This window comes from Carassius auratus, unplaced genomic scaffold (assembly GCF_003368295.1).
Source record: "Carassius auratus strain Wakin unplaced genomic scaffold, ASM336829v1 scaf_tig00216553, whole genome shotgun sequence".
NCBI classification, from domain to species: Eukaryota; Metazoa; Chordata; class Actinopteri; order Cypriniformes; family Cyprinidae; genus Carassius; species Carassius auratus.
The window spans coordinates 308,042-334,997 of NW_020528628.1; the positions used below are offsets into that span (position 1 = coordinate 308,042).

Consider the following 26,956-nt stretch of genomic DNA (forward strand, 5'->3'; position numbering starts at 1 on the left):
CTCTGCACCCCTTTACCTAAATTCATCACTTCAGACTTATGTGCCCTCTAGAAGCTTGCATTCTGCAAGTGAATGTCGTTTGATTGTGCCCTCCCAAAGAAGCACAAGAAGTAAATTTTATGGACTTTTAAATTAAATGTTCCCTCCTGGTGGAACATATCTCTTCCATCTTTATTTGTCCCTCTAACTTTAGCACTCACTATTCTAATTCTATTCTGAAAAAAAAACTTTCTAAACTTTTTGTATTCTATTTTCTTTTTATTAGGGGTGCTCCGATCACGATCGGCCGATCGTTAATGCGCATCTCGTCAGTAAAGCCGGTTATCTAATCAGCGGTTAATTCCATCAGGTGCGTGTTTTCACATAGAGCAGCTGTTACTACACAGAGCCGTTGTTAACTGAGAAGATGCGCCAATAAACGCTGAAAATTAACTGGATTTGCGCATCTTCTCTATTAACAATGACTCTGTGTAGTAACAGCTGCTCTATGTGAAATCACGCACCTGATGGAATTAACCGCTGATTAGATAACCGGCTTTACTGACTAGATGCGCATAACGATCGGCCGATCATGATCGGAGCACCCCTACTTTTTATTTATTATATAGGATGCAAGCCAGGCCCTTGTTGGTGACTACTCCCCCTCTGCCACCTCCAGTCTTCAAGATCTCCACCCGGAACCACTTCGCTCCCCTCCGCGAGACGGAATGCGACACTGTGTTCATCCAAGACTCCATCGTCCAAGACGTCCGTGCTGCATTAGCCTAAGTTAAATTGATGAGGACACAGAAGGTTCAGTAAACTTTTTGCCTTAAATGAATGGTTATTGTCATGGTCTAAAGAACAGAAACTGCCCTTTGTTAATAATTGGAACCTTTTCTGGGGTGTCCTATGCTTTTTCGCGCTGATGGCCTGCATCCCAGCAGAGTCGGAGCAGAACTCCTGTTGAATAACATCTTACGGACGCTATGCTCCATATGACTAGTAAACCAATTCTCAAATAAGTGCTATGATGGCTTTTGTTATACCTGCTTAGATGATAGAAGTACTTGGGCTGTCCAATCTATTAAGACTATGTCTGTTCCCCGAATAGTGTAGTCAAAATTTCATAGTTTCATCACAATTTGATGAGGTCATCGTTTCATCACAATTTCACCTTCAAGTTAGGCACATCAACCATAACTCCTTTAAAAACAGCTAGAAGCCTTGGAGTTATGATTGATGATCAACTGACTTTCCCAGACCACATTACTAAAACTGTCCGATCCTGCAGATTTGCTTTATACATCAAGAAGAACAAACCCTTTCTTTCTCCTCGTGCACTAAATCAGATAAGAGTCAAGTTCCGGTATCCTCTTCCCCTCGTCACTGACACCCTGGAACAGCTCAGAGGAGCCACCATATTCACCAATCTAGACCTAAGCAGTGCATTATAATCTCATCCTCATTCACAAAAGGGACAAATGTAAAACGGCATTTGTGACCCCTACTGGCCACTACAAATACCAGGCCATGCCGTATGGCCTAGTCAGCGCCCCTTCCATCTTTCAGGATTTCATGCACTCAGTGCTCCGGGAGTATCTCAACCGATTTGTGATTGTGTATATTAACGACATCCTCATCTACTCACGGAGCCTTGATGAACATTGCGTGCATGTAAGGACCATCCTCTCCAAACTCGAACAATTCCACCTCTTCCTTAAGGCTGAAAAATGTATGTTTCATCAATCCTCCATTCACTTCCTGGGCAATATAATCATTGAAACCGGAATCCACATGGACGAGGGGAAGATTGAAGCAATCACCTCCTGGCCACAAACATCCACCATCAAATAACTCCAGCACTTCCTAGGTTTCGCCAATTTCTATCATCGAGTCATCAAGAATTACAGCACCATCACTAGTCCCATAACGAATCTCCTCCGTAACAAACCCAAGTCTCTGTCCTGGACTCCAGCCGCCAACGAAGCCTTCGCCACCCTGAAACAAGCTTTCACAACCACTCCCCTCCTAGTACATCTGGATCCAGAACACCCCTTCATGGTTGAAGTGGATGCCTCCACCACTGGAATAGGAGTGGTACTCTCCAAGCGGCAGGGCTCCCCTCCTCGACTCCATCCATGTGCCTTCTTCTAAAGGAAGCTCTTCCCGGCGGAGTGAAACTACAAAATTGGAAACCGTGAACTCCTGGCCATCAATTTAGCACTAGAAGAGTGGCGACACTGGCTACAGGGTGCAGCTCATATCAATTCACCATCCTCACAGACCATAAGAATTTACAATACCTTAGGAAAGCCAAACATCTGTATCGCCGCCAATACAGATGGGCACTCTTCTTCACCAGATTCAATTTCTCGGTCTCTAACAGACCCGGTCCTTGAAACATCAAGGCTGATGCCCTTTCTCGACCCCACAGCCCCGAAGACGGTATGGATGAGCCTGAAAATATAATACCCACTCAACGTATTGCCAGACCAATTCAATGGTCTTCTCCACCAGTCGCCGCAGAAGTCCCTCCTGCTGCTCCGATATATATCAAAGAGTCTCCTAGGTGTGACCGTAAGCCTGTCCTCTGGTTACCACCCCCAATCAAACGGAGCGGAATACAGGAGAAAAGACATTTTCTCAGGACCTTTTCCAGGACTCCTGGAACCACTTCTTGGGCTGGGCCGAGTACGCCTAGAACTTCTTCCGCCAACCATCCACAGGGCTGACACCTTTGCAATGCGTACTCAGTTACCAGGCCCCACCCCTCTGATGTTCCCGCTGTAGATAACTGGTTCCGGGAGAGCGAGAGAGTCTGGGAAGAGGCTCACCACCATCTCCAACAGGCAGTGCGCAGACAGAAGATGGCAGCCGACCTTCGTAGGGCACCCACTCAGACCTACCAGCCTGGGCAGAAGGTATGGCTGTCCACCAGGGACATCAGATTGTGCCTGCCCTGCAGGAAACTTAGTCCCAGATTCGTCAGCCCTTTCACAATCTTGGAACAGATCAATCCTGTCACCAAGCTCCAACTCCCTCCACAATATAGAATTCACTCCACCTTCCATGTATCCCTGCTAAAACCTTTCCTGTCTCCATAGAGCCTGACCAGACAGAGGATCCCCCTCTCCCATTACTTCTGGAGGAAGGATCCATCTACAGTTGCAATCAAAATTACTCAACCCCCTAGAGACTGGAGTACTTTACAAATACAAGCTTTTCTGAAGATCCAGGATAAAATCAAAATTGTATCTATAACAGTTCACTGGCATATTAAAAGTGATATTGTCAATATATAATGTGATACTTTTGACTTATAAGATTTTTTTGTAATACTGCTATGTCATAATTATTCAACCCCTATTCAACATTTTTTACAACAGCTGTTTTTAAATCAATTATTTGCATGGTGGGGAATAAAACAGTCTCAAAACACAATTAAGCTTTTAGAAACTCTATTAAAAGCAGAATTAGCTTGAGCCGTTACACATACAGTTAGCCCATGCATGTGTTGACGTTTAGTAGCAAAAATGTCAACAGAGATCTCACAAAAGCTAAAGAGAATAAATATCATAGTACTTTAGAAAGGCTAACCCTTACGAAAGGAAAATATATTTACCAATATATTTCTTAGAATATATTGTGATTTATTGTAATATATTATTTTCCCTTTTTATTTCTAATATTTTATATATTTGAATACATTTAATAATACATTGCAAGATGACCCGATGAAAGGAGGAAAACCATTTCAAAGCAGTGTGTAAGAAGATCACTAGACAAGTATTGCCTTTATGTTGAGACACCTTGTAGAATACCACTCTTGATCAAGAAGAACAAAGGACAACTTGAACTTGATAAAATTCATTTGTGTAAACTTGTGGAGCTCTGGAGGAATGTTATATGGAGTGATGTGACCAAACTGGAACTTTTTTGGACCCATGGATCAGCGGTATGTCTGCTGCAAAAAAGACAAAGCTCATAAGCAGAAGAACACCATCTCCATCCTCAAACTTGGAGGTGGATCAGTCCTGTTATGGGGTTTCTTTACTGTAGAAGGAAGTGGAAATCATGACTGTATGAAGGACATCATGGATTCTTTAAAGTGTCAGGCCATTTTGACAAGAATTGTGATGCCTTTGGTGCAAAAACTGAAGCTGATGATCAATGGACTTTCCTGCAGGCCAGTCATACCAAAGTACACATCCAAATCTACTACTGCTTGGTTCAGGGATCAGTCATAGAATGTACTTGAGTGACCTGTTCAGTCTCCAGGCGTAATTCTCATTTCAAATATCTGGTTGAATTTGAAGAAAGCAGTTGCAATGTGAAAACCAAAGATTATCAGTGATCTGAAAGCTTTTTCAGGTGTGGAATGGGCCAAAACTGTAGTAGAGAGGTGACAGAAGCTTCTAAACACTTACAGACAGCGTTTATTGGTGATTTTAAAGAATAAAAGATTCTGCACAAAGAGGGGTTGAATAATTTTGAACATGAATGTTTAGATCCAATTCGAATTTTATCATGATTCATCAATGTTCCATTCTCAGAATCACTCAAAAGTGTATTAACAAACTTTCTCTAATTAGGGCTGGGACAAGGCGTCAAGGTCATCAATGACGTCGACGCAAAAAATACGTTGACGCAAAATATGCGCATCGATCCGTCGACCTGTTTTTATTTCTCTAAAAAACGTTTGCAAAACGTTTACCTTATGTGTGCTGAATATACGCGATGGTCGGATCAACATTCTGTCCAACGTTATATAACCAATCCAGGGGTTTTTCTGCATTGATCTTTTTGTTGGCGGCTGTCAAAGCCTTATTTGATCACTGCTCCTGACAGGGCACTTACGAGAGAGAGCCCCGGCTGTACGCGCACACTCACAGTTTTCAAACAATACGAGCGTTTCTTGCTCTCTCTCTCCCTTGTTCATATTAATCAAAATCATTAGACACGATAGAAAAAGGGCGGAATGCCAAAGTTTCACGTGGAGCATTCTGAGATTTTTTTTTCTCCGTGACAGGCTGCTGGCTCCCACTGGTAATTTTTATTATTTTTTTTTTTTTGGAAAAGCACTCTGTATTAGCTTAAAGCCCTCAAGTTTACATTGGTTACTGTATTATTTCAATTGCTCTAAACTTATTGAATGCTAGACATCAAGTTGTTGTTATTTTCATCTGAAAGAAGAACTTTTTTTCAGTAAGCTAGGCCCTATGTGTTCAGTAAGCTTGTTTCAGTAAGCAATGTGTTTTCAAGGCTTCAAGGTTTTATTGAATGCTATCTCTATACAAGTGCAAAGTAATGCATTCTTAGTCAGTCTTTTATATTGTAATTTTAAGAGCAATAAACATATATTGCAATGTTAAGGAATTCATGTTTTTTTCATTCAGATATGTAAATCAACATGTATAAATTGTTTGTAGTCAATTAATGGGGAGATAATCGAAATCGAATCGGTCTGAAAAAATTAATCGTTAGATTAATCGATGCATCGAAAAAATAATCGCTAGATTAATAGTTTAAAAAATAATAGTTTGTCCCAGCCCTATCTCTAATAATTAACTGATGCCTTTGTTAAATTGATTTCATAAAATGTTATCCTCCACAGAAAATTGTCTTGCAAGTCAAGGGGGTTGAATAATTTTGAACTGTATAAGGTCAGGGAAATTCTGGAATCCCGGTGGCGTGGTGATAGACTGGAGTACCTAGTCAACTGGGAAGGATATGGCCAGGAAGAGCGATCGTGGGTCCCGAGAGACGATATTCTTGATCCCACACTCCTAGAGGAATTGCACACAGCCCATCCGGATCATCCAGCTCCTCGGGGCAGAGGGAGACCACCACGTAGTCAGAGTTTTCGGCCCTCAGGAGCGGGCCCTGGAGGAGGGGGTACTGTCGCAAGTCAGTCAGGCTCATCACTCTTAGCTGCAAAGCGGAACCATTCCTGTTGCTAAGCTACCTGCATTGACTAACCTTGCTACTTACCTATTTTTGATAAATTCTCCTAGACTCCTGAGTTTCTTCTCTGTTCCTCCATCGTCTCTCCCGAGTATCTCCGGCGATCCTTTCTCCTCGTTCAAGAGTCAAGAACCGGTTGCATCGGTTTTCGGATCACCAGTAGTTCTTTCAGACAGTTCGATTCAATAAACTGGTTGAAGAAAACGGTTCACCGGTTCTTTTGCACTCTACGTAATGATGTCATTGGCGATGATTGCCCTTCATTCAAGCCTTCGGTTTACCCGCTCATAACATTAGCAAAGAATCAGTTCAGAATCAATCACCAAAAGAATCAGTTTGGTTCAGACGCTCTGTGTGTCGGTCTGTTTCACGCTGAATCACACATGCGCAGTATCATCATTTCATCTGTTCTCAAATCGGACACGTCTGACAGAAACGGTTCTTGACTCATGAACGAGTCATTATCTGGCTCGGCTCAGTGTTCATCTTCAGTTCAGTTCTCTCTTTACAGCAGTTCAGTTGAGTAAATTAATTACTCTGGGATATTGGTTTGTTTGAACTCAGAGGGAGTGTCAGCCACATTAAAAAAAAGTTAACAGCTTAAGTCATTTGTGGATTAATGCGTATTGGAGACGCGAACCGTTTAAAACGTTTCAGTTCGATTTGATGAACTGGTTCAAAAAGATCTGGTTACATCGAATGATTTGTTCGCGAACCGGATATGACAAACTGCTTTGTTTTGAACTCTCTCACAAGCAGTGTTAATTTTGACACGAAATTTTAATTTAGTTTTAGTCTTAGTCTTTTGACTATAATTCTTTTTAGTTTTAGTCAAGTTTTAGTCATCTGATTTGTTTTAATTTTAGTCTTATTTTAGTCGACTAAAATTGCTTGGTATTTTAGTCGACTAAAATTGCTTGGTATTTTAGTCGACTAAAATAAGACTAAAATCAATAACAGATTTACTAGACAATTTTTTACAGCTGGTATAGGAAACAAACTTAAACAAAATATATAAAACACAAATTCAACTTTATTTCAACACAACTGTGTCTTTATTTCGATTCAAAAGCTTTTATGCAGCAACAAACACTGTCATGATAATGTAAACAATAACTAGCTGCCAATTGACCATCAATAAAAGAAAAATAAAGTTAGGTCCAGGACCTTAAAGCTTACAGCTGAGCTGAACAATAAGTTCATACATTTAAAGTAAATATTTAATAAGTTGGCAGCTAGGTGGATAAAAAAAGTAACAAGATTTTATAAGGTATTCATTTGTCTAGCAATATTGTATGTTTTAAATACTACAATATTGCTAGATTTGTATGTATAATGATAGGATGTGAACATTCATGTTTCACATGACTAATATAGAAATATTTGTGATATTGTCAACAAGTAGAACATTATAAAATATACTAAACATTAGTATTAATCATGTATTTATCATGATATTACGTATTAGTATTGTGCTCGCATCTAATTTGAAGAAGGGACTATTTTACAGTACTTTTCGGTTCGTAATATTTAATGCTACAACATCTACGCACTGCACTATTCCAATTTTGCTTAGCTCAATAAACAAAAGAACATCGTTGTAAAATTACATTTGAGAAAATGTCCGGGTGGCTCGTCTGTAAATGTCTTTTCAAATTGGTTGTGTTCTTGCCACGAATGAGCGCTCTGCGTGCTTTACACTTTGTTTTGTTTTGTTCGTCGTCAAACGTGAAGTGAGCTGTGGACATTTTGTCGCTCTTTTAGACAGTAGGGACTTTAAGCAACAGCTGCGAATGGAACGGCTACAGCGACCGGAAGTTTGCCGTCACACCGCTGTAGCCAAGAACGTAAAAGTCACTAAGCAACGGTAAAACAGAACAGCGCAACGCAGCATTAATTCATTTATTGAGATCCAAAAAAATATATAATTTAAAAAAGCAAGAGAAGGATTGCTTTTGGCGTTAAATGACAATCTTTTGTCAGAAGAGGAGTTTTTAATATTGTATGATGTAAATAAGTCTAAAAACATAACATTTATTTACCTAACCTCTCACGTTGTAGCGACTCCGGCAAATCAGCTGTTCTCCCGTAGTAGACCGTTAAATTAGAACGTCACAAAGTAGCAGTTAAATTCGCGCAGGCGCAATACAACGCCAGAATGGCGTTGCCGTTCCACCAGAGGCTGTTGCTTAAAGTCCCTATCACCTCTTCGAATGCCGACTTCCCGGGAGCTCATAAAAACTGAAAACCTTCGCTTCACGTCTCAATAAGTCAGGCTCTGATTGGTTCTCTTCTCTCATGCAGTCTGTTCTGTTTTGCAGGTTCTTTTGCTCATTCCTTATTCCTCATTCCTCATTCCTCTCATTCCTAAGAGACCCATCTCTTTAACCTGGCATACACATAACATACTAATATGCTTTTAATATCCAAATCCGTTAAAGGATTTTTAGGCTGCATTAATTAGGTAAACCGGAACCGGAAACACTTCACATAACACCGTACTTTCTACATCATTAGAAGAATGGCATCTACGCTAATATTTGTCTGTTTCTCTCTTGTTCCGAGGTCACCGTGGCCACCAGATCCAGTCTGTATCCAGATCAGAGGGTCACTGCAGTCACCCGGATCCAGTACGTATCCAGACCAGATGGTGGATCAGCACCTAGAAAGGACCTCTACTGCCCTGAAAGACAGCGGAGACCAGGACAACTAGAGCCCCAGATACAGATCCCCTGTAAAGACCTTGTCTCAGAGGACCACCAGGACAAGACCACAGGAAACAGATGATTCTTCTGCACAATCTGACTTTGCTGCAGCCTGGAATTGAACTACTGGTTTCGTCTGGTCAGAGGAGAACTGGCCCCCCAACTGAGCCTGGTTTCTCCCAAGGTTTTTTTCTCCATTCTGTCACCGATGGAGTTTCGGTTCCTTGCCGCTGTCGCCTCTGGCTTGCTTAGTTGGGGTCACTTCATCTACAGCAATATCATTGACTTGATTGCAAATAAAAACAGACACTATTTAAACTGAACAGAGATGAAATAATTGAATTCAATGATGAACTGCCTTTAACTATCATTTTGCATTATTGAGACACTGTTTTCCAAATGAATGTTGTTCAGTGCTTTGACGCAATGTATTTTGTTTAAAGCACTATATAAATAAAGGTGATTGATTGATTGATTGATCATTTGATAAAATGAAGAGAGCGCGCCATACGTTGTAGATCATTTTACTTTGTTGACTGTTTTCTGTCAAGGAGACCGCTGAATGCGCCTCTTTAAATGGTTTCATGGTGCTCGTTGTTGAATTTTAAAATGCAACGGCAATGTTTTAAAACTACACTATAGTATGGTGCAACGGATCATCATTGATCCATGATCCGTTCTGATCAATATCTTCGGTTTGGCACAAACGTGACCCGCAGATTGATTTTATGAAAAAAAAAAAATGGAAAAAAAGTTGCATGTTCAGTTCACACTTTGTGGGTCATGTCGAGCGGAGGAACGGAGGAGCTTGAACGCCCCGCGCATTTTGGCTTCCCTGTCAGATAACTGCTCACTTCATCACAGCAGACTGGGAGATGAGAAGTTGGGCTATTATGTTAAAAAGAAGATATTATTCCATGTGCTCTTTAAGTTGATTTCATATATTTTAATTCAATACTTTAATGTTAATTAAAAAAAAGACAAAACATATGTTTATTTGTCTTGGCCTATTTTAATGTAAACTTTTTTTTCATTTATTTTTTCAGTTTAATTGATTTTTATTTCTAAAATTGTATTTAATTAAATGTATATTTAAGTTTACATTTATGTTCCAACAAACTTGAAAAATTCTACTTGTTAAATGCTCTAAAACGTTTATGTAAATGATTGACTTATATTGACTATAATGTGTGTATATATATTGTCACGGGAGGAGCACAAGACAGACACAGTGGGCGTGGCGTCAGGCCTCGGAGAGGCTTTTATTAACAGAAATCATAAAATAACAGGGAATAAAAGTGGCCAAAGGGGGAAAGTGTCCAAAATAACGGGGTATCTGGTGTCCTCGTCGTGCTGCGGGGTTTGTGTAGGTCGGGCAGTGTTCATCGAGGAAGGGTCCAGGCAAGGGGTGGAGTCCGGCGGCCGCACGCGCTCCCCTCCTGGGTCCGGGACGCGAGGGGCGGCGGCTTCTCCTAGCGGCCGCGTCTCTCTCGTTGGCCGCGGCGCTGGTAGGGGATGGACGCCCCGGTATCCTGGCCCGTCGGCCGTGTATACGGGTGCGGTTCCCATCCGGATCGCGGGTCCGGCAGCTCACGTCTTGGTGGCGCGGGAGTCCCTCAACGCACCCTTCCTGGACCCACGAGGACACCAGTGTGCATGCACGGGGAAGAGACCGGTCTCCTGAGGAGAGGCGCGTTGGGCTTTTAAACAGTTGCGGTGATGAGGCTCCATTCACATCTGGTGTGCCCCATCACACGCCGCCAGCCCTGACTCGTCCAGCGCCCCTCCTCTCACACACCCACTCCAGTCGGGAGCCTGGTGAAGGGCGGCGATTTAGGACGGGGTGCCGGTGACAATCAGGGAGGAGGCAGCTGACTCGTCACATTTCCCCTCCCAAGCGACATCCCCGTCCCCAGGGCGCCACCCACACGGGAGTGCTACCATCCTCAACCAGACTCCAAACGGTCGGAGTGGGCGGGGATTCCTCTCCGGGCGGTCCTCCCTCTCGCAGCGCGCCGGAACAGGGACAGTGAAACCGGGTTTTAGTGACAGCCTCAACCAACCACAGGGCAAAATGACGATAACAGAAGTCACTTACCCTTTTGTGGCTGGGAGGCTGTCCCCGGTTTTCCTCCGTCCCAGTCCGGGTTCTCACGAACATTTGCAAGCGAGAGGGAGTGACGTCACCAGATGTTTCCCAACTGCGCTGTCTAGGCTCCGTCTTGCCCGCATTCTCCACCAGTGTCATGGGAGGAGCACAAGACAGACACAGTGGGCGTGGCGTCAGGCCTCGGAGAGGCTTTTATTAACAGAAATTATAAAATAACAGGGAATAAAAGTGGCCAAAGGGGGAAAGTGTCCAAAATAACAGGGAATCTGGTGTCCTCGTCGTGCTGCGGGGTTTGTGTAGGTCGGGCAGTGTTCATCGAGGAAGGGTCCAGGCAAGGGGCGGAGTCCGGCGGCCGCACGCGCTCCCCTCCTCAGTCCGGGGCGCGAGGGGCGGCGGCTTCTCCTAGCGGCCGCGTCTCTCTCGTTGGCCGTGGCGCTGGTAGGGGATGGACGGCCCGGCATCCTGGCCCGTCGGCCGTGTATACGGGTGCGGTTCCCATCCGGATCGCGGGTCCGGCAGCTCACGTCTTGGTGGCGCGGGAGTCCCTCAACGCACCCTTCCTGGACCCACGAGGACACCAGTGTGCATAGACGGGGAAGAGACCGGTCTCCCGACGAGTGACGCGTTGGGCTTTTAAACAGTGGCGGTGATGAGGCTCCACTTCCTTCAGGTGTGCCCCATCACACGCCGCCAGCCCTGACTCGTCCAGCGCCCCTCCTCTCACACACCCACTCCAGTCGGGAGCCTGGTGAAGGGCGGCGATTTAGGATGGGGTGCCGGTGATAATCAGAGAGGAGGCAGCTGACTCGTCACAATATATATATACACATTACCTGTCTTATAGACCTATATTTAACACTTGGTCAGCTTTTTTTTTTTTTTTTTGGTTAACTTTGGATACATTTTTCATTTTAATACTGTGCAGTGCACGGTACGGTTCAAGTCAGTGCTGAATAAATGATGATAAGTTCAGAAATGTTGTGGATCCACTTATTATTAGTGTGACATTTTAGCATGCAAATGAAGGGGAAAACTTCAAGATATCTGCCCTAAAAATCGGCATCGGCTATAGAAAAACCCATATCAGTCGATCTCTAATGGACAGTATACCGTACACACAGTTCCATTGGATAGACTGAGAGCTCTCGGACTAAATCTAAAATATCTTAAACTCTGTTCCGAAGATAAATGGAGGTCTTACTGGTTTGGAACAACATGAGGGTGTTATTAATGACATAATTTTAATTTTTGGGTGAACCAACCCTTAAAGTAAACATAAGTTATCTCTTTCATTTGACCATTAGTATTGTTGATAAATTGTGGCACTCTTGTGTTGGATAAAAAGTGGAAATCAGCATCTAGCTCAACATGTTAATACAGTATATCACAGATAAATGACAGAGACTGACTCTTGACTGGATGTTACAGGGACAGATGAGACACACGTGATTATCTGATGAAGAGAGACTGATGAAGGAATGATGCCATCAAAGTCTCTCAGTGAGTACACTACTGTCATCCATAAAACATATTTTAAATTTTAAGTTGTAGTTTATTTTAATTATTTTAAACAGTTATTACAGCATTTCTGATTCTTGGTTGCAGTACATTTGATGCAGATCTGTTGTGTTGACAGCAGCATCTGTGGAAAAAAACCTGAAACCAAAATATTAAGTAAGATCATTCTGTTACTACTAATACAGAAATGAAATGACACTGTGCTGTTAAAATGACTGCTTTTTTGTGTTTGTGCATCTTTGCAGGATCTGAAATGTCTGCACACTACTGTGTGCACTGAGGATGGAGAAGACCACAGCAGCATCCTTGAAATGGTTGAGTGTCATGGATGAGACGCTCCATCTCTCCTGCTCTTACTGCTTCACCTGAGCCGGATGTTGCTGTGGTCTCTTCATCCTCAATGACCCCAGATCCAGCGAGAGCATGTAGCGAAAGACGAGTTTTTTCTGCTGGTTTCAGTTCATACAACATCAGTGAATGAAACTGGAGTTTCAGAAGCTTCTTAAGCATCATCAAATAATGTCCTGAAGAATCTGAAAGTCAGGCTCCATTGACTGATACTGTATGAACACAAACCAGCAGGTGAACCATGACCAAAATCACCTTTAATGTTCAGGCAAAGGATTTAACAAAATGGAGGCAAGTCATTAATGACTGAATTTTTATGTTTAGATAACCTGACCCTTTAAAACCCCAAATAGAAACTGTATGAAATATATGCATGCATTAATATTATAGCAGCACCTTGAAGAAAAAAGCTTTAAGAAATAAGCAGCTTTATTGAGCATTTGTGCCCAAGACACAAAAAAGCATTCACAAAATGCTTAATAAATTTCCATGTATTCATTTGCCAGACACTTTTATCTAAAGTGACTTACAGTGCTCTTATTACAGGACCTCAATCCCTCTGGAGCACCTGGAGTAAAGACACATGGTGGAGATTGATCCAGCAACCTTCTGCTGACCAGTCCACTTCATTACACCATAGAAGTAATGAAGCTATAAAGTGAAGTGAAAGTGACATACAGCGAAGTATGGTGACCCATACTCAGAATTTGTGCTTTGCTTTTAACCCATCCAAAGTGCACACACACAGCAGTGAACACACACACACCATGAACACACACCCGGAGCAGTGGGCAGCCATTTATGCTGCGGCGCCCGGGGAGCAGTTGGGGATTCAAGTGCACCTCAGTCGTGGTATTGAAGGTGGAGAGAGCACTGTACATGCACTCCCCCCACCTACTATTCCTGCCGGCCTGAGACTCGAACTCACAACCCTTCGATTGCAAGTCCAACTCTAACCATTAGGCCACAACTTCCCCACCATTGTTCATATCAAATTAACATGCAATTGTAAAAATATGAAATTAAGTTTAGCAATACATACAATGCTGACAACATGATGTAAAGCATTTAACTCTGTGTACATTTTTTCCAGGTAGTGGTGCTCATGGTGAGAAGACACAGATGTTTGGAGCAGACACAGCAGCAGTCAGATTGTCCCACACATGTTCTCCTGCTCTTGTTCAGGGTTGTGTGGCTCAGGGTCTTCATCATGGTCTTCCTCATCCTCTCTGTGCACTCAGACAAGTACAGTCTCGATGTCCCTCCCTCATCCATGAACAGATTCAGTCTGATTGCAGCAGTGAGGGTCGTGATGGAAGGATGTTCACCATCTGTAAACTAAAAAACAGAACAATGTTTGAATAAAGCTTTGTTTCATCTGTTGTTGACTTGTATTTATTTATTGTGACGGTTACTTTTATTTATTATTTTAATTGTTTATTCATGTCTCCTGTTGTTGTCAGTAAATAAAATATAGCCTAATTGTTTCATTAACACATGCATTCATTCATTACTTGACTGAATGTTTAGATGTATTTATCTGCATTTGTCTTGTTTGAACTCATGCATAGCTCTGGCATTAGAAAAAAAAAACTAATTAAAATTTGTTTGTTTTACAAAAAATACATAATTATTAGTCACCATTTATAATTATTATTGTTGATAAGTGTTGGGGTGGGCTAGAATTGCTTTCTGAGGTAATCTTAATTCTTAAGTAGTAATACTTACATTTTTAAAATGTAAAATCAACAATCTTCTCCTAAGGCGAGATCTAAGGTCTCCTTTGTGCAGATATTACAAATATTGCAAACGCTGAGGAAACCCGTACTAGGTATGGTTGTGCAGTTACTGATGCTATGAGGTGTTTAATAAGGATTAAACTGCGGGTCATTTCAAGAAAGTTAAAATATAAAAACAATGCAAAATGTATTGGTTAAACTACAATAACAATAAAATGGCATCTGTGTATTCAACAAGAATTTTATTATTATTTTTTTTTTTATTGAATACAAAATTATACATACAACCAAGGCAACTGCATTCCTACTACAGGACATAAAGATATCGAATGATAGGCTCAACACAATTTAACAAAAAAAATTACTTACAAAGGATAAAAAAATTAAATTAAAATAATAAAAAAAAACTATCAATTACATCTCACTTATTCAGATAAATACAAATAAAAAAGTAGAAACAAATTAAATTAAATTAAGGGACAACATCACACCAAATAATATGAAATCAAAAGATCAAGCAGCTTCATCGCACTCCCACCTCTCATTCTCTCAAGGGCTTTAGAATAACACTTTAGATCATTTCTAAACACCACAAATAATGAGAGGGACTTAAAGAATCTACATTTATGAATGAAATATTTTGCCATTATTACAATGTTATTAATCAAATAAAAATTAACATAGCAATCTTTGGGAATACCAAATAAGATGTTGTAAAGTAAAAGCAAAACCATCAACAACCACCTCTTTTTCTATCAACCAGTTCTGAACTGATATCCAGAAGACTTTGGAAAAAATTGCATGTAAAGAAGATATGGTCATTGTCTTCAGAATGGGTATTACAGAAGGAACAGGGGACAGTATCTATTTTAAATTTTTGATTTAAGAATTTATTAGAGGGATAAATCTCATTTAAAATTGTGAAGTGTGTTTCTTTTGCTTTCGGGGGAATAGGAAAATGTAAATAAGCTGTTCTAAGAAATTTTACAGTATTCTTACTAAACATGTTATCTAGCTTGTTTCTTTTAATTTGACAGGGATAACATGTTTTTAAGACGATCTGTCTTATATACTTGTTAGTGCAATGAACACTTTTAAAATTAATATCTCCAATTAATAAAGTAGGAAGAGCTGGTTTAACTTTAGCATAAGAAAGGGAGCATCTCATCAGCATTTTTAAGCCAGAAGGTATTGCATTAATAAATGAAGAAATCCTTCGGGTGACAGGTAAATCCATGCTTCATTGTAAAAGCATATAGTCTAAGAGGTTACCCTCTTCATCCATTAGATTCTTCACCGACCATAAACTTCTGCTTAGCCAATTCTTAAACATAAAGATTTGTTCCTGTGCAGTATATATTTGTTGTTCCAGATAGAAACAGTATGAGGTGTAAAATTGTGTTTATGTGCCAATTTCCAATATAAGAGAACCTGTTGATGGAATGTTGATAGTTTCACCGGGAGTTTCGTTAAATCAAAATCACAATTGAGCAAAAATAATTGAATTCCACCAAATTCTTGAAACAGAGCTGAGGGAATTGTAAACCAAAAACTATCTTCATTATATACAAACATTTTTGGCCATTTGAGTTTTAGCAAAATATTCATGTTTTCAAATTCAATCACATTCAAACCACCTTGTTCATAAGATTTAACAATGTCAACTTTGTTAATATAATGAGCTTTTTGTCTCCAAATAAAATTATACATTTTTCAGGAACAAGTTTTAATAAACTTTGTGGGGGGAGCTAAAGAAAGAGCTGGAGCAGTCAATCATATCTTTGAAGCTGTAACGCTTGTAATAACGTCATAGGTCACATGATAATGTAAACATGGCGGACCGCATTCATACTCAACGAGATTTGGCTGTTTAGTACATACTCTTTTAACGCTCGTTAAGTAGGTACTCATTGAAATTAACTACCTACTCATTAAGTATGAGATTTCGGACGCAACCATAGTCTTGAGCGCAAATGGAGAAAAACTAACTTGAACGTTTTTAGAATTGAGTGGAAAAACAGTGTGTCCAGCAATAGACATGCTCTAAAAACTGCCAGGGCCGAGCATATCCACAAACTCATAGAAAATAACCAAACCAATCCAAGGTTTATATTTAGCACAGTGTCTAGATTAACAAATATCCAGACACCACCCGATTTAAATATTCCCTCATAGTTTAATAGTAATGACTTTATGAATTTCTTCACTGATAAAATAGATAACATCAGAAATACAATAACAAATGTAGATTCTTCAGCATCTAATAATACTTCAGTTTCATCCATCGCACCCAAAGATAATCTGCAGTGATTTACAACTACAGGACGGGAAGAGCTAAATAAACTTATCACTCCATCTAAACCAATGACATGTTTATTAGATCCTGTACCCATTAAATTACTAAAAGAGCTGTTACCTGTAGCAGAAGAACTGCTTCTCAATTATTAACTCATTGTTAAGCCTCTTATAAAGAAACCACCATCCTAGTAAACTGCCATTTATAGGCCCATTTCAAATCTTCCATTTATGTCTAAAATTTTAGAAAAAGTTGTGTCTGCTAATTTGTGCTTCTTCTTGCAAAAGATTTTTATCTGTATGAAGAATTTCAGTCAGGTTTCAGGCCCTACCATAGCACAGAAACTGCACTTGTTAAAATTACAAATGACTTGCTTCTTGCGTCAGATTAAGGCTGCATCTCATTGCTAGTTTTACTTGTTCTTAGTGCTGATCTCGACACCATAGAATAGATCATGACATACTCATAGATCGATTACAAAACTTTACAGGTATATTTAAGATGGTTTAGATCCTGTCTGTCTGATCGCTACAACTTTGTTTAAATGGGGAGTCATATCATTTATCACCAGTAAAATATGGAGTGCCACAAGGATCTATCCTAGGTCCTCTGTTATTTTCAATATACATGTTGCCCTTCGGTAATATTATTAGAAAATACTGGATTAGTTTCCACTGTTATGCTGATGGCACTCAACTATATATCTCAATAAGACCAGTTGAAACTTCTAAATTATCTAAGCTAACAGAGTGTGTTAAAAATGTAAGACTGGATAACCAATAATTTTCTCCTATTAAATTCTGATAAGACAGAGATATTACTTAATGGACCAAATTGCAACTAGATGGATGTACTGTTACTTCATCTACAGTCAAAAGTCTGGCTGTTATATAAGACAGCAACTTTTATTTTGAAAACCATGCTTCTCATATTACTAAAACACCATTCTTCGATGTTAGAAACATTGCCAAGCTATGAAACATGTCACCTGTTTCTGATGCAGAAAAGCTAGTTTGTGCATTCATGACCTCTAGACTGGACTATTGTCATGCACTGCTAGGTGGTTGTCCTACATCTTCAATAAACAAGCTACTGGTTGTCCAAAATGCAGCATCTAGATGTCACGATTGGTGATACAGGAAACCACGGAGATAGAACCAATTGCAGGTAAGTCTTTATTAAAGGGGCAATCCAAAGAGTAAACAGTCCAGACAGGGCTCGATATCCAACAAATCCAACATAAAAAAAGAAGACACAAACACAAAGCAGGAGCAAGAACTGACGGACATGAATTAAACATTCAACAAGGACTCTGTGACACATACTAAGACAGACCGGGTTTAAATACACAGGAAGAGACAAACGCTAATGGGGAAATGACTGAGTGCAATGATTGATAACCAGTGACAGCTGGGTGCAATGATTAAGCAGGGACGTGAGGAATGTGATTAATGAATTGACAGACACCGTGGGAAAAGAGGACATCTAGTGGACACCCAGAGAACACAACCCAGACACTGTGACAATACCCCCCTCTAAGGAGCGGCTCCCAGACGCTACCACAACAAGACACAACACAGAGACCAGGAGGGAGGCGGACAGGTGGAGGCTCAGGGGGAGGGACGGAGGGCCAGAAAAAAAAAACAAAAAAAAACATGGGGAACAGACACCAGAAGTGTAAACACAAAACAGGGAGACCAGGAGGGAGGTGGACTGGAGGAGGTTCAGGGGGAGGGACGGAGGGCCAGGTTAACAGAGAGGAACAGGGACAGGAGTGAACAAAAAAACAAAAGGCAACAACAACAACATGAAGCCCCCCAGAGCTTCCGCCCTGACCACCACAGCCGTATGGTCAGGAATGAAGCCCCCTGGGGCGGAGCATAAGACCACCACAGCCGTATGGTCAGGAATGAAGCCCCCCAGGGCGGAGCCGAAGACCACCACCACCGTGTGGTCGGGACGGACGCCCCCCAGGACGGAGCAGAAGACCACCACAACCATGTGGTCAGGGCAGAAGCCCCCCAGGGCAGAGCAGAAGACCACCACGTCCGTGTGGTGGAGACCGGGGTCCCCCAGGGCGGAGCAGAAGACCACCACAACCGGGTGGTCAGGGCGGAAGCCCCCCAGGGCAGAGCAGAAGACCACCACGTCCGTGTGGTAGAGACTGGAGTCCCCCAGGGCGGAGCAGAAGACCACCACATCCGTGCGGCTGGAGCAACAGGAGGATGAGTCTGGTTGGGCAAGTCTGAAACCAAGAATCTGAACTCGTTAAGAGTAGTCTCCGTGGCCGTGACAGGATCAGTCGGGTGCTCTGGGAGTTCTGCAGAGGCGAGGAAAGACTCTGGTGATCCAGCTTAGATGAGGAAAGGCTCCAGTAGTCCCACGGTGTTTATATAGATCAATGCTGACTTGACTCTGCTCCTGAAGACCATTGGTGTCCTGACTCTGCTCCTTAAGGTCATTGGTGACTTGCATTTGTTCATGGAGATCATTGGTGATTTGCATCTGTACATGAAGATCATTGGTGACTTGTATTTGCTCATGAAGATCAATGGTGACTTGCCTTTGTTCATGAAGATCAGTGGTGACTTGCATTTGTTCATGAAAATCACCGGTGACTTGACTCAGTCCTTGAAGACCACCAGTGACTTGACTCTGTCCTTGAAGATCACCAGTGACTTGACTCTGTCCTTGAAGATCACCAGTGACTTGACTCAGTCCTTGAAGATCATCAGTGACTAGCCCTGACTCTGGAGGGTCAGCGGTGACTAGCCCTTGTTCATGAAAATCACCGGTGACTTGACTCAGTCCTTGAAGACCACTAGTGACTTGACTCAGTCCTTGAAGACCACCAGTGACTTGACTCAGTCCTTGAAGACCACCAGTGACTTGACTCAGTCCTTGAAGATCATCAGTGACTAGCCCTTACTCTGGAGGGTCAGCGGTGACTAGCCCTGACTCTGGAAGGTCAGCGGTGACTAGCCATGACTCTGGAAGGTCAGCGGTGACTAGCCCTGACTCTGGAAGGTCAGCGGTCACTAGCCCTGACTCTGGAAGGTCAGCGGTCACTAGCCCTGACTCTGGAAGGTCATCGGTCACTAGACCTGACTCTGGAAGGTCAGCGGTCACTAGCCCTGACTCTGGAAGGTCAGCGGTGAATAGCCCTGACTCTGGAAGGTCAGCGGTCACTAGCCCTGACTCTGGAAGGTCATCGGTCACTAGCCCTGACTCTGGAAGGTCATCGGTCACTAGGCCTGACTCTGGAGGGTCCACGAACACCTGACTTGACTCTGGAGAGTTCACTGGAACCTGACTCGACTCTGGGGGGTCAACTGGAACCTGACTCGACTCTGGAGAGTTCACTGGAACCTGACTCGACTCTGGGGGTCAACAGGAACCTGGCTCGACTCTGGGGGGTCAACAGGAACCTGGCTCGACTCTGGGGGGTCAACAGGAACCTGCCTCGACTCTGGGGGGTCAACAGGAACCTGGCTCGACTCTGGGGGGTCAACAGGAACCTGGCTCGACTCTGGGGGGTCAACAGGAACCTGGCTCGACTCTGGGGGGTCAACAGGAACCTGGCTCGACTCTGGGGGGTCAACAGGAACCTGACTCGACTCTGGGGGGTCAACAGGAAACTGACTCGACTCTGGGGAGTCAACAGGAAACTGACTCGACTCTGGGGAGTCAACAGGAAACTGACTCGACTCTGGAGAGTTCACTGGAACCTGACTCGACTCCAGAGGGTCAGCTGTGACTGTCATCCTGTGCAGCGGCATTGGGCAAGCAGCCATCTTGGGCCATAACTCTGGACAGCTGGCCATTTGGTGCTGTGGCACTGGGCTGGCAGCCATCTTGTGCTGTGGCGCTGGATTGACGGCCATCTTGGGCTGTGGCGCTGGATTGACGGCCATCTTGGGCTGTGGCGCTGGATTGACGGCCATCTTGGGCCATGACTCGGGACGGGCGGCCATCTTGGACCGTGGTTCTGGATCGGTGGCCGACTTGAGCATTGGCATTGGGTGAGTGGCCATCTTGCGCTGTGGCACTGGGCTTGCAGCCATCTTGTGCTGTGGCGCTGGATTGGCGGCCATCTTGGGCCATGACTCTGGACGAGCGGCCATCTTGGGCCTTGGCGCCAGGTCAGCGGCCATATTGTGCTGTAGTGCTGGGCTGGCGGCCATCTTGTGCAGTAGCGCTGGATTGGCTGCCATCTTGTGCTGTGGTGCTGGGCTGGCGACCATCTTGGGCTGTGGTGCTGGGCTGGCGACCATCTTGGGCTGTGGTGCTGGGCTGGCGACCATCTTGGGCTGTGGCGTGGGCTAATCCATCCCATCTCTAATCCATCCCACACGAGCCCCGGGTCAAAGGGCGGCCCTGTTTGAGAGCGGTGATGAGTATCCTCTTGACCACTCCCTCCTCAGCGACCTCCTCTGGTTCCCCGGAAAACCACCAGGCGAGTTCCTTCAAATCCATTCCTCTCCTGCACTGTGGCTGGTGAGGAGACATAAGCCGACATACCGCTGGCTCTTGCAGTGACGGAGTCCTTCTGTCACAATTGGTGATACAGGAAACCACGGAGATAGAACCAATTGCAGGTAAGTCTTTATTAAAGGGGCAATCCAAAGAGTAAACAGTCCAGGCAGGGGTCGATATACAACAAATCCAACATAAACAAAACAAGAAGACATGAACACAAGGCAAGAGCAAGAACTGACTAACATGAATTAAACATTCAACAAGGACTCCGTGACACATACTAAGACAGACCGGGTTTAAATACACAGGAAGAGACAAACGCTAATGGGGAAATGACTGAGTGCAATGATTGATAACCAGTGACAGCTGGGTGCAATGATTAAGCAGGGACGTGAGGAATGTGATTAATGAAGTGACAGACACCGTGGGAAAAGAGGACATCTAGTGGACACCCAGGGAACACAACCCAGACACTGTGACACTAGAGTCCTTACCAGGTCAAGAAAATATGATCATATTACCCAAATTCTACAGTGTCTGCACTGGCTACCTATTAAGTTCCATATGAGTTACAAAATGTTATTACTTACCTATAAGGCCCTTAATGGTTTAGCTCCTGCGTACCTAGCTAGACTTCTACCACCTTTCGAGCCATCATGCTCCCTAATGTCACAAAACGCTGGACTTTTGGTAGTACCTAGGATAGCAAAGTCCACTAAAGGAGTCCACTAATGCTTTTTCGCATTTGGCTCCCAAACTCTGGAAATAGACTTCCTGATATAATGTTCGAGGTTCAAACACACACTCTCTGTTTAAATCTAGATTAAAAACATCTATTTGGCCAAGCATTTAAATAATGTATCTCATAATTTTGGACTGCAGTTATATCTAATCAAAATTATTACACATTATTATTCTTTAGCTTGAGTTAAACTAATTAATTTTACTAGGTTGGAACAGCAGCTATGCTAATTATGTCTCTATTTGTTTCTCTGTTTTGCCACACAAGCTCCAGTCTATTATTATATACTAAATTATTAACATTTACATTTTATTCATTTGGCAGACGCTTTTATCCAAAGCGACTTACAAATGAGGACAGTGGAAGCAATCAAAAACAACAAAAAGAGCAATGATATATGAGTGCTATAACAAGTCTCAGTTAGGTTAACACAGTACACGTATCATGGACTTTTAAGCCGATTCTTGAAGATGGCTAAGGACTCAGCTGCTCAGATTGAGTTGGGGAGGTCATTCCACCAGGAGGGAACATTTAATTTAAAAGTCCGTAAAAGTGACTTTGTGCTTCTTTGGGATGGCACAATCAAGCAACGTTCACTTGCAGAATGCAAGCTTCTAGAGAGCACATAAGTCTGAATTAACAAATTTAGGTACATGGGTGCAGAGCCAAGTGGTAGTTTTGTAGGCAAACATCAATGCCTTGAAATTTATGCGAGCAGCTATTGGAAGCCAGTGCAAATTGATAAACAGAGGTGTTAACAGAGGTGATGATGCTAACCCTGAAACAACATACATAACTACCAAATTTTGCTATAAGTTTTATTGCATGATATAATAATTGCTGTTAATAGTGTTCATCGTCTGTTTGATTACGTCTTTTATTGATTTTTCTGTACATTTCTGCCATCTGCACATAAACTGACAATCACCACTGAAAAGCTACTACTAAGTAATGTAGAAACTTAATTTTCTTTAAAGTTGCTTTACATTAAACTGTATTGTAAAAAACGCTATACAAATAAACTTTAATTGAATTGATAGATGACTGAGTCACAGCATTTCCAACATGGTAAGAGTTCTGTGATGTTCCCAGTATGCAGGTTAGTGCCTACCAAAAGTTCAAAAAGGAAAACTATTTAACCACTGTCAGGCTCATTGATACACTTGGGAAAGAGGCTGGTCTGATTTCACAGAAGAGCTACTATGGCTCAGATTTCAGAAAAACAACGCTGTGATAGATATGTGTCAGAACAGACAACATCATAGTTTGTACAACATCACAGTATGGGGCTGTGTAGCAGCAGAACAGTCAAGAGTGGCATGATTATCCCTGTTCACCACTGAAAGCAATTACAAAGAGCACGTGAGCATCAGAACTCAACCATGGAGAAATGGAAGAAGGTTACCTGGTCTTATGGATCATCTATTGGTGATCAGGTTTATGGCCGGGGGTACATGCATTGTTAACCTGGGCAAGAGATGGCAGCAGGATGCACTATTTGAAAAAGACAGTATTGTTGGAAAACTTTGATCCCTGCCATTCATGTGGATGTTGCTTTGATATGACCCACCAACCTACAGACTGTTTCAGACCACGTACACCCTTTCATGGCAATAGTATTCCTTGATAATGCACCATGTGTAACAGCAAAAAATGTTCAGGAAAGTTTTAAGAATGTGTTACTTTGGCCTTAAAATTACCCAGTATCTACTGAATTTGCTGGACCAACAAATTCGATCCTCGGAGCTTGCGAGATTTAATGGATCTGCAGCTAATATGTTTGTGCCACATTCCACATATGTTTAGAGGTCCTGTAGAGTCCATGCCTTCATGCTTCAGAGCTGTTTTGGCAACACTAGATGGACCTATACCATATTAGGCATAGGCAGGTAGTTTTAATATTGTGGCCGCTCAGTGTATATAGTGAAACTGGAATTTTCATATTGAATGACAGGAACCTATTCTTTGGTCTTACAGTTTTGAATGACATTTTAAAAACCAACAATGATAACCACTGCTAGAGAAGCCACAGATTTGAATATAGCTGGACCTTCGACTCAAAATGTTCTAACTACTGAGATACAGCCCTTGTGGCATCTAACCTATGACTCCTATATTATATTGAAAATATTAATATATAATATTAATCTGTTAAAAGTGTTTTTACATTTCATAAATTGTAGATGATCACTTGACATATATATATATATATATATATATATATATATATATATATATATATATATATATATATATATATATATCTGCATATTCATCTTCCCTCATGTATTAACATGTTTTGTTAGATATAATCAGATGCAGTGACTTTGAGTGCTTGTACAGCAGTTTGCATATTAAGAGATTAGCACAAGTTATAGGATAGAGACACCCTTGGCTGTCACTGTACATGCTACCAGCAATCATCATCCTTCATTATCTGTATCGGATAACCCTCTTTGTATGTATGTAAGAAAATTGGTTCATGTTTACCTGGCTCCTGCGATTTTGCTGATCTTTCTGCTTGCTTACTATGTGCATAAATGTACTTGAATGCTATTGTGTAGATATGTAGAAGTTTGAAAGAAAGAATTAATAAAAAGACAGAAGCGGGGTAATACAGTAAGCATCCACAAAATATCACTAACAACAATGCGGTCAAAATGTCCGATTTTATTAGACCTGACAGTTTTCTGACAATTCTGCGAATGCAGTACAGTGTTTCATAGCAGAGCACTGAGGATCATCTATACCATCTTTTAACACTGACATTGCATTTGATTCCATGCTGAATGTAAAACAAAAAAAAGGCTTAATGACAGTGAAGTATTTTTGATTACAACACGCAATTAACATTGGATGAGAAAATTATAATGGAGAATATGAAAATATGAAATTCTTTCTTGAGATATATTACATATTTTTAATATATATTTTTTAATGTATAATTCACAGCATCAAATAATTTGCTTGTCCACACTGAAAGCGAAAATACAGTGCAATCAAAACCTATTAAAACATACTGAATATACCGTACAGCAATGTGGAGATAGATTTTAGGCCTGTAAGATTTCTTTATGGGCGGGGCCACCCAGTGTAAAGTCAAAGACATAGAAGCCAAGTAAAAATGTGTCCTAGCATTTGTGAAGGTCGTGACTAGTTAAAACAAAAACTTTATATTGGAATTAGAGGTGGTGCATAGATAAATTTCTTTTTTATTTTAGATTAATCTCACTGTGATGTTGAATTTAATCTAGATTAATCTAGATTAATCTAGATTAAAATGGCTCATTCGAATTCTGCCGAAGGCATTCAGAACAGATGTGTTACCCAAATAAAATTGACAAACAGTAAGTCTTTGATAAGGGGTTTATCAAGCTAGATGGTGCATTAGAAATGTGGCTCTCCTGTTTCCAAAATGCACCACAAACTGCTTGAAAAAGCTGTAAACTAATTCCACATTGCACAAACGGGGACCCGGTGAAGGTTGTACCAGTGGGCCCTGTTTGAAATTGTCTAATTTGTATGTTCGTTTATTTTTATTTATTTGTGCTATTTACACAATGGTTAAGTTTTTTTTCAAGTTTGTAGTTGTCAAGGTACAGAAACTAAATAATTAAATGAAAAAAAGCACTGGATAGTCTTCAATGTAAAAATGAAATATAGAATGAAACTTACATTTATTGAGACACCTTCAACATTTCTCACATTATTACAGTTTTGCTATATATATATCAAAAAATATATCTGGTGTCTGAATAACTTTTGGTTTGACTGATAAAACTACAAAGTAGTCAAGAGCAGTGAGTGATTTTCATTTTCATTTTCTTGGATTAACATTGCAGCAGCCAGTAGCTAAATTAGGCGCGGTCACTTTAACATCTTGTTGTTTGTTTCAAACTGCGATTTGTATTTTTTCGTTCCGGTGCAGGAGGGACTTTGAGGAAAACTTCGCAGAAGAGAGCTCGGTTCAGTGTCGTTGTCCGTTAGGCTGGCCTCAGCCAGTCGGTTATATAAAATATCAAGCTGAAAGTCATCATAGCTTGCTTAGTATAGACCCAGCTCCCAATCCAACCTTGAGAATAGATTAACGGCGATATTTTTTTTATCGCCCGATAAGAGTCTCGCGTTAACGCAGCACGTTAACGCCGATAACGGCCCACCACTAATTGGAATAGAAAGTTTTATCTTCTCACGCCTGGGTAGTATAAAATGTAAGATTCAGATGATTAGAAGGGGCTTACCCTTGTGAAAAAGAAGTTCACTTTAGTATGCTTTTATAAAGAGTACTTATTACAGAAATAATATACTTAAATTTACTTAAGTGCAAATGTAATGTTTTTGGATAATAACATGCATGTTATTTACAATTAAATGAAAATATATTTTAAATGAATGTGCATTTAAAAGAGGTGCTTCTAGAAGTCATAGGTCCTCTTTTGACTATTATTAATTCCTCATTGTCATTAGGATATGTCCCCAAAACCTTCAAACTGGTTGTTATTAAGCCTCTCATCAAAAAAACACAACTTGACCCCAAAGAACTAATTAATTATAGACCAATCTCAAATCTCCCTTTTCTGTCCAAGATACTAGAAAAGGTGGTATCCTCACAATTATATTCCTTCTTAGAGAAAAATGGTATATGTGGGGATTTCCAGTCAGGATTTAGACCATATCATAGTACTGAGACTGCTCTCCTTAGAGTTACAAATGATCTGCTCTTATAATCTGATCGTGGGTGTATCTCTCTATTAGTTTTATTGGATCTTAGTGCTGCGTTTGACACAATTGACCACAGCATTCTTTTGCATAGACTTGAACACTTTGTTGGCATCAGTGGAAGTGCATTAGCATGGTTTAAATCGTACTTATATGACCGCCATCAGTTCGTAGCAGTGAATGAAGATGTATCATATCGATCACAAGTGCAGTATGGAGTACCTCAAGGCTCAGTACTAGGGCCGCTACTCTTCACGCTTTATATGTTACCCTTGGGAGATATCATCAGGAAACATGGTGTTAGCTTTCACTGTTATGCTGATGATACTCAGTTCTATATTTCTTAGCGGCCCG

At 41.5% G+C, this 26,956-nt stretch overlaps 1 protein-coding gene and 1 long non-coding RNA gene across 2 annotated transcripts in view; one reads left to right on the plus strand and one right to left on the minus strand.

The window, feature by feature from the left end:
• Positions 1–572: 572 nt before the first annotated feature.
• On the plus strand, positions 573–13,356 carry LOC113098411 (uncharacterized). The gene is made up of 4 exons (XR_003289013.1): positions 573–792; positions 12,190–12,261; positions 12,367–12,435; positions 13,174–13,356. It is a non-coding gene; the product is annotated as an uncharacterized LOC113098411 (long non-coding RNA).
• Positions 13,357–26,803: 13,447 nt separating this feature from the next.
• The window catches only part of LOC113098404 (peripherin-2-like), a gene marked incomplete at its 3' end in the record, with an annotated part of 83,675 nt that continues 83,522 nt past the window's right edge, over positions 26,804–26,956 (minus strand). Inside the window, exon 4 of the mRNA XM_026263457.1 lies at positions 26,804–26,824. Coding sequence (XP_026119242.1) covers positions 26,804–26,824 — 21 coding nt within the window. The remainder of the gene's footprint in view (positions 26,825–26,956) is intronic.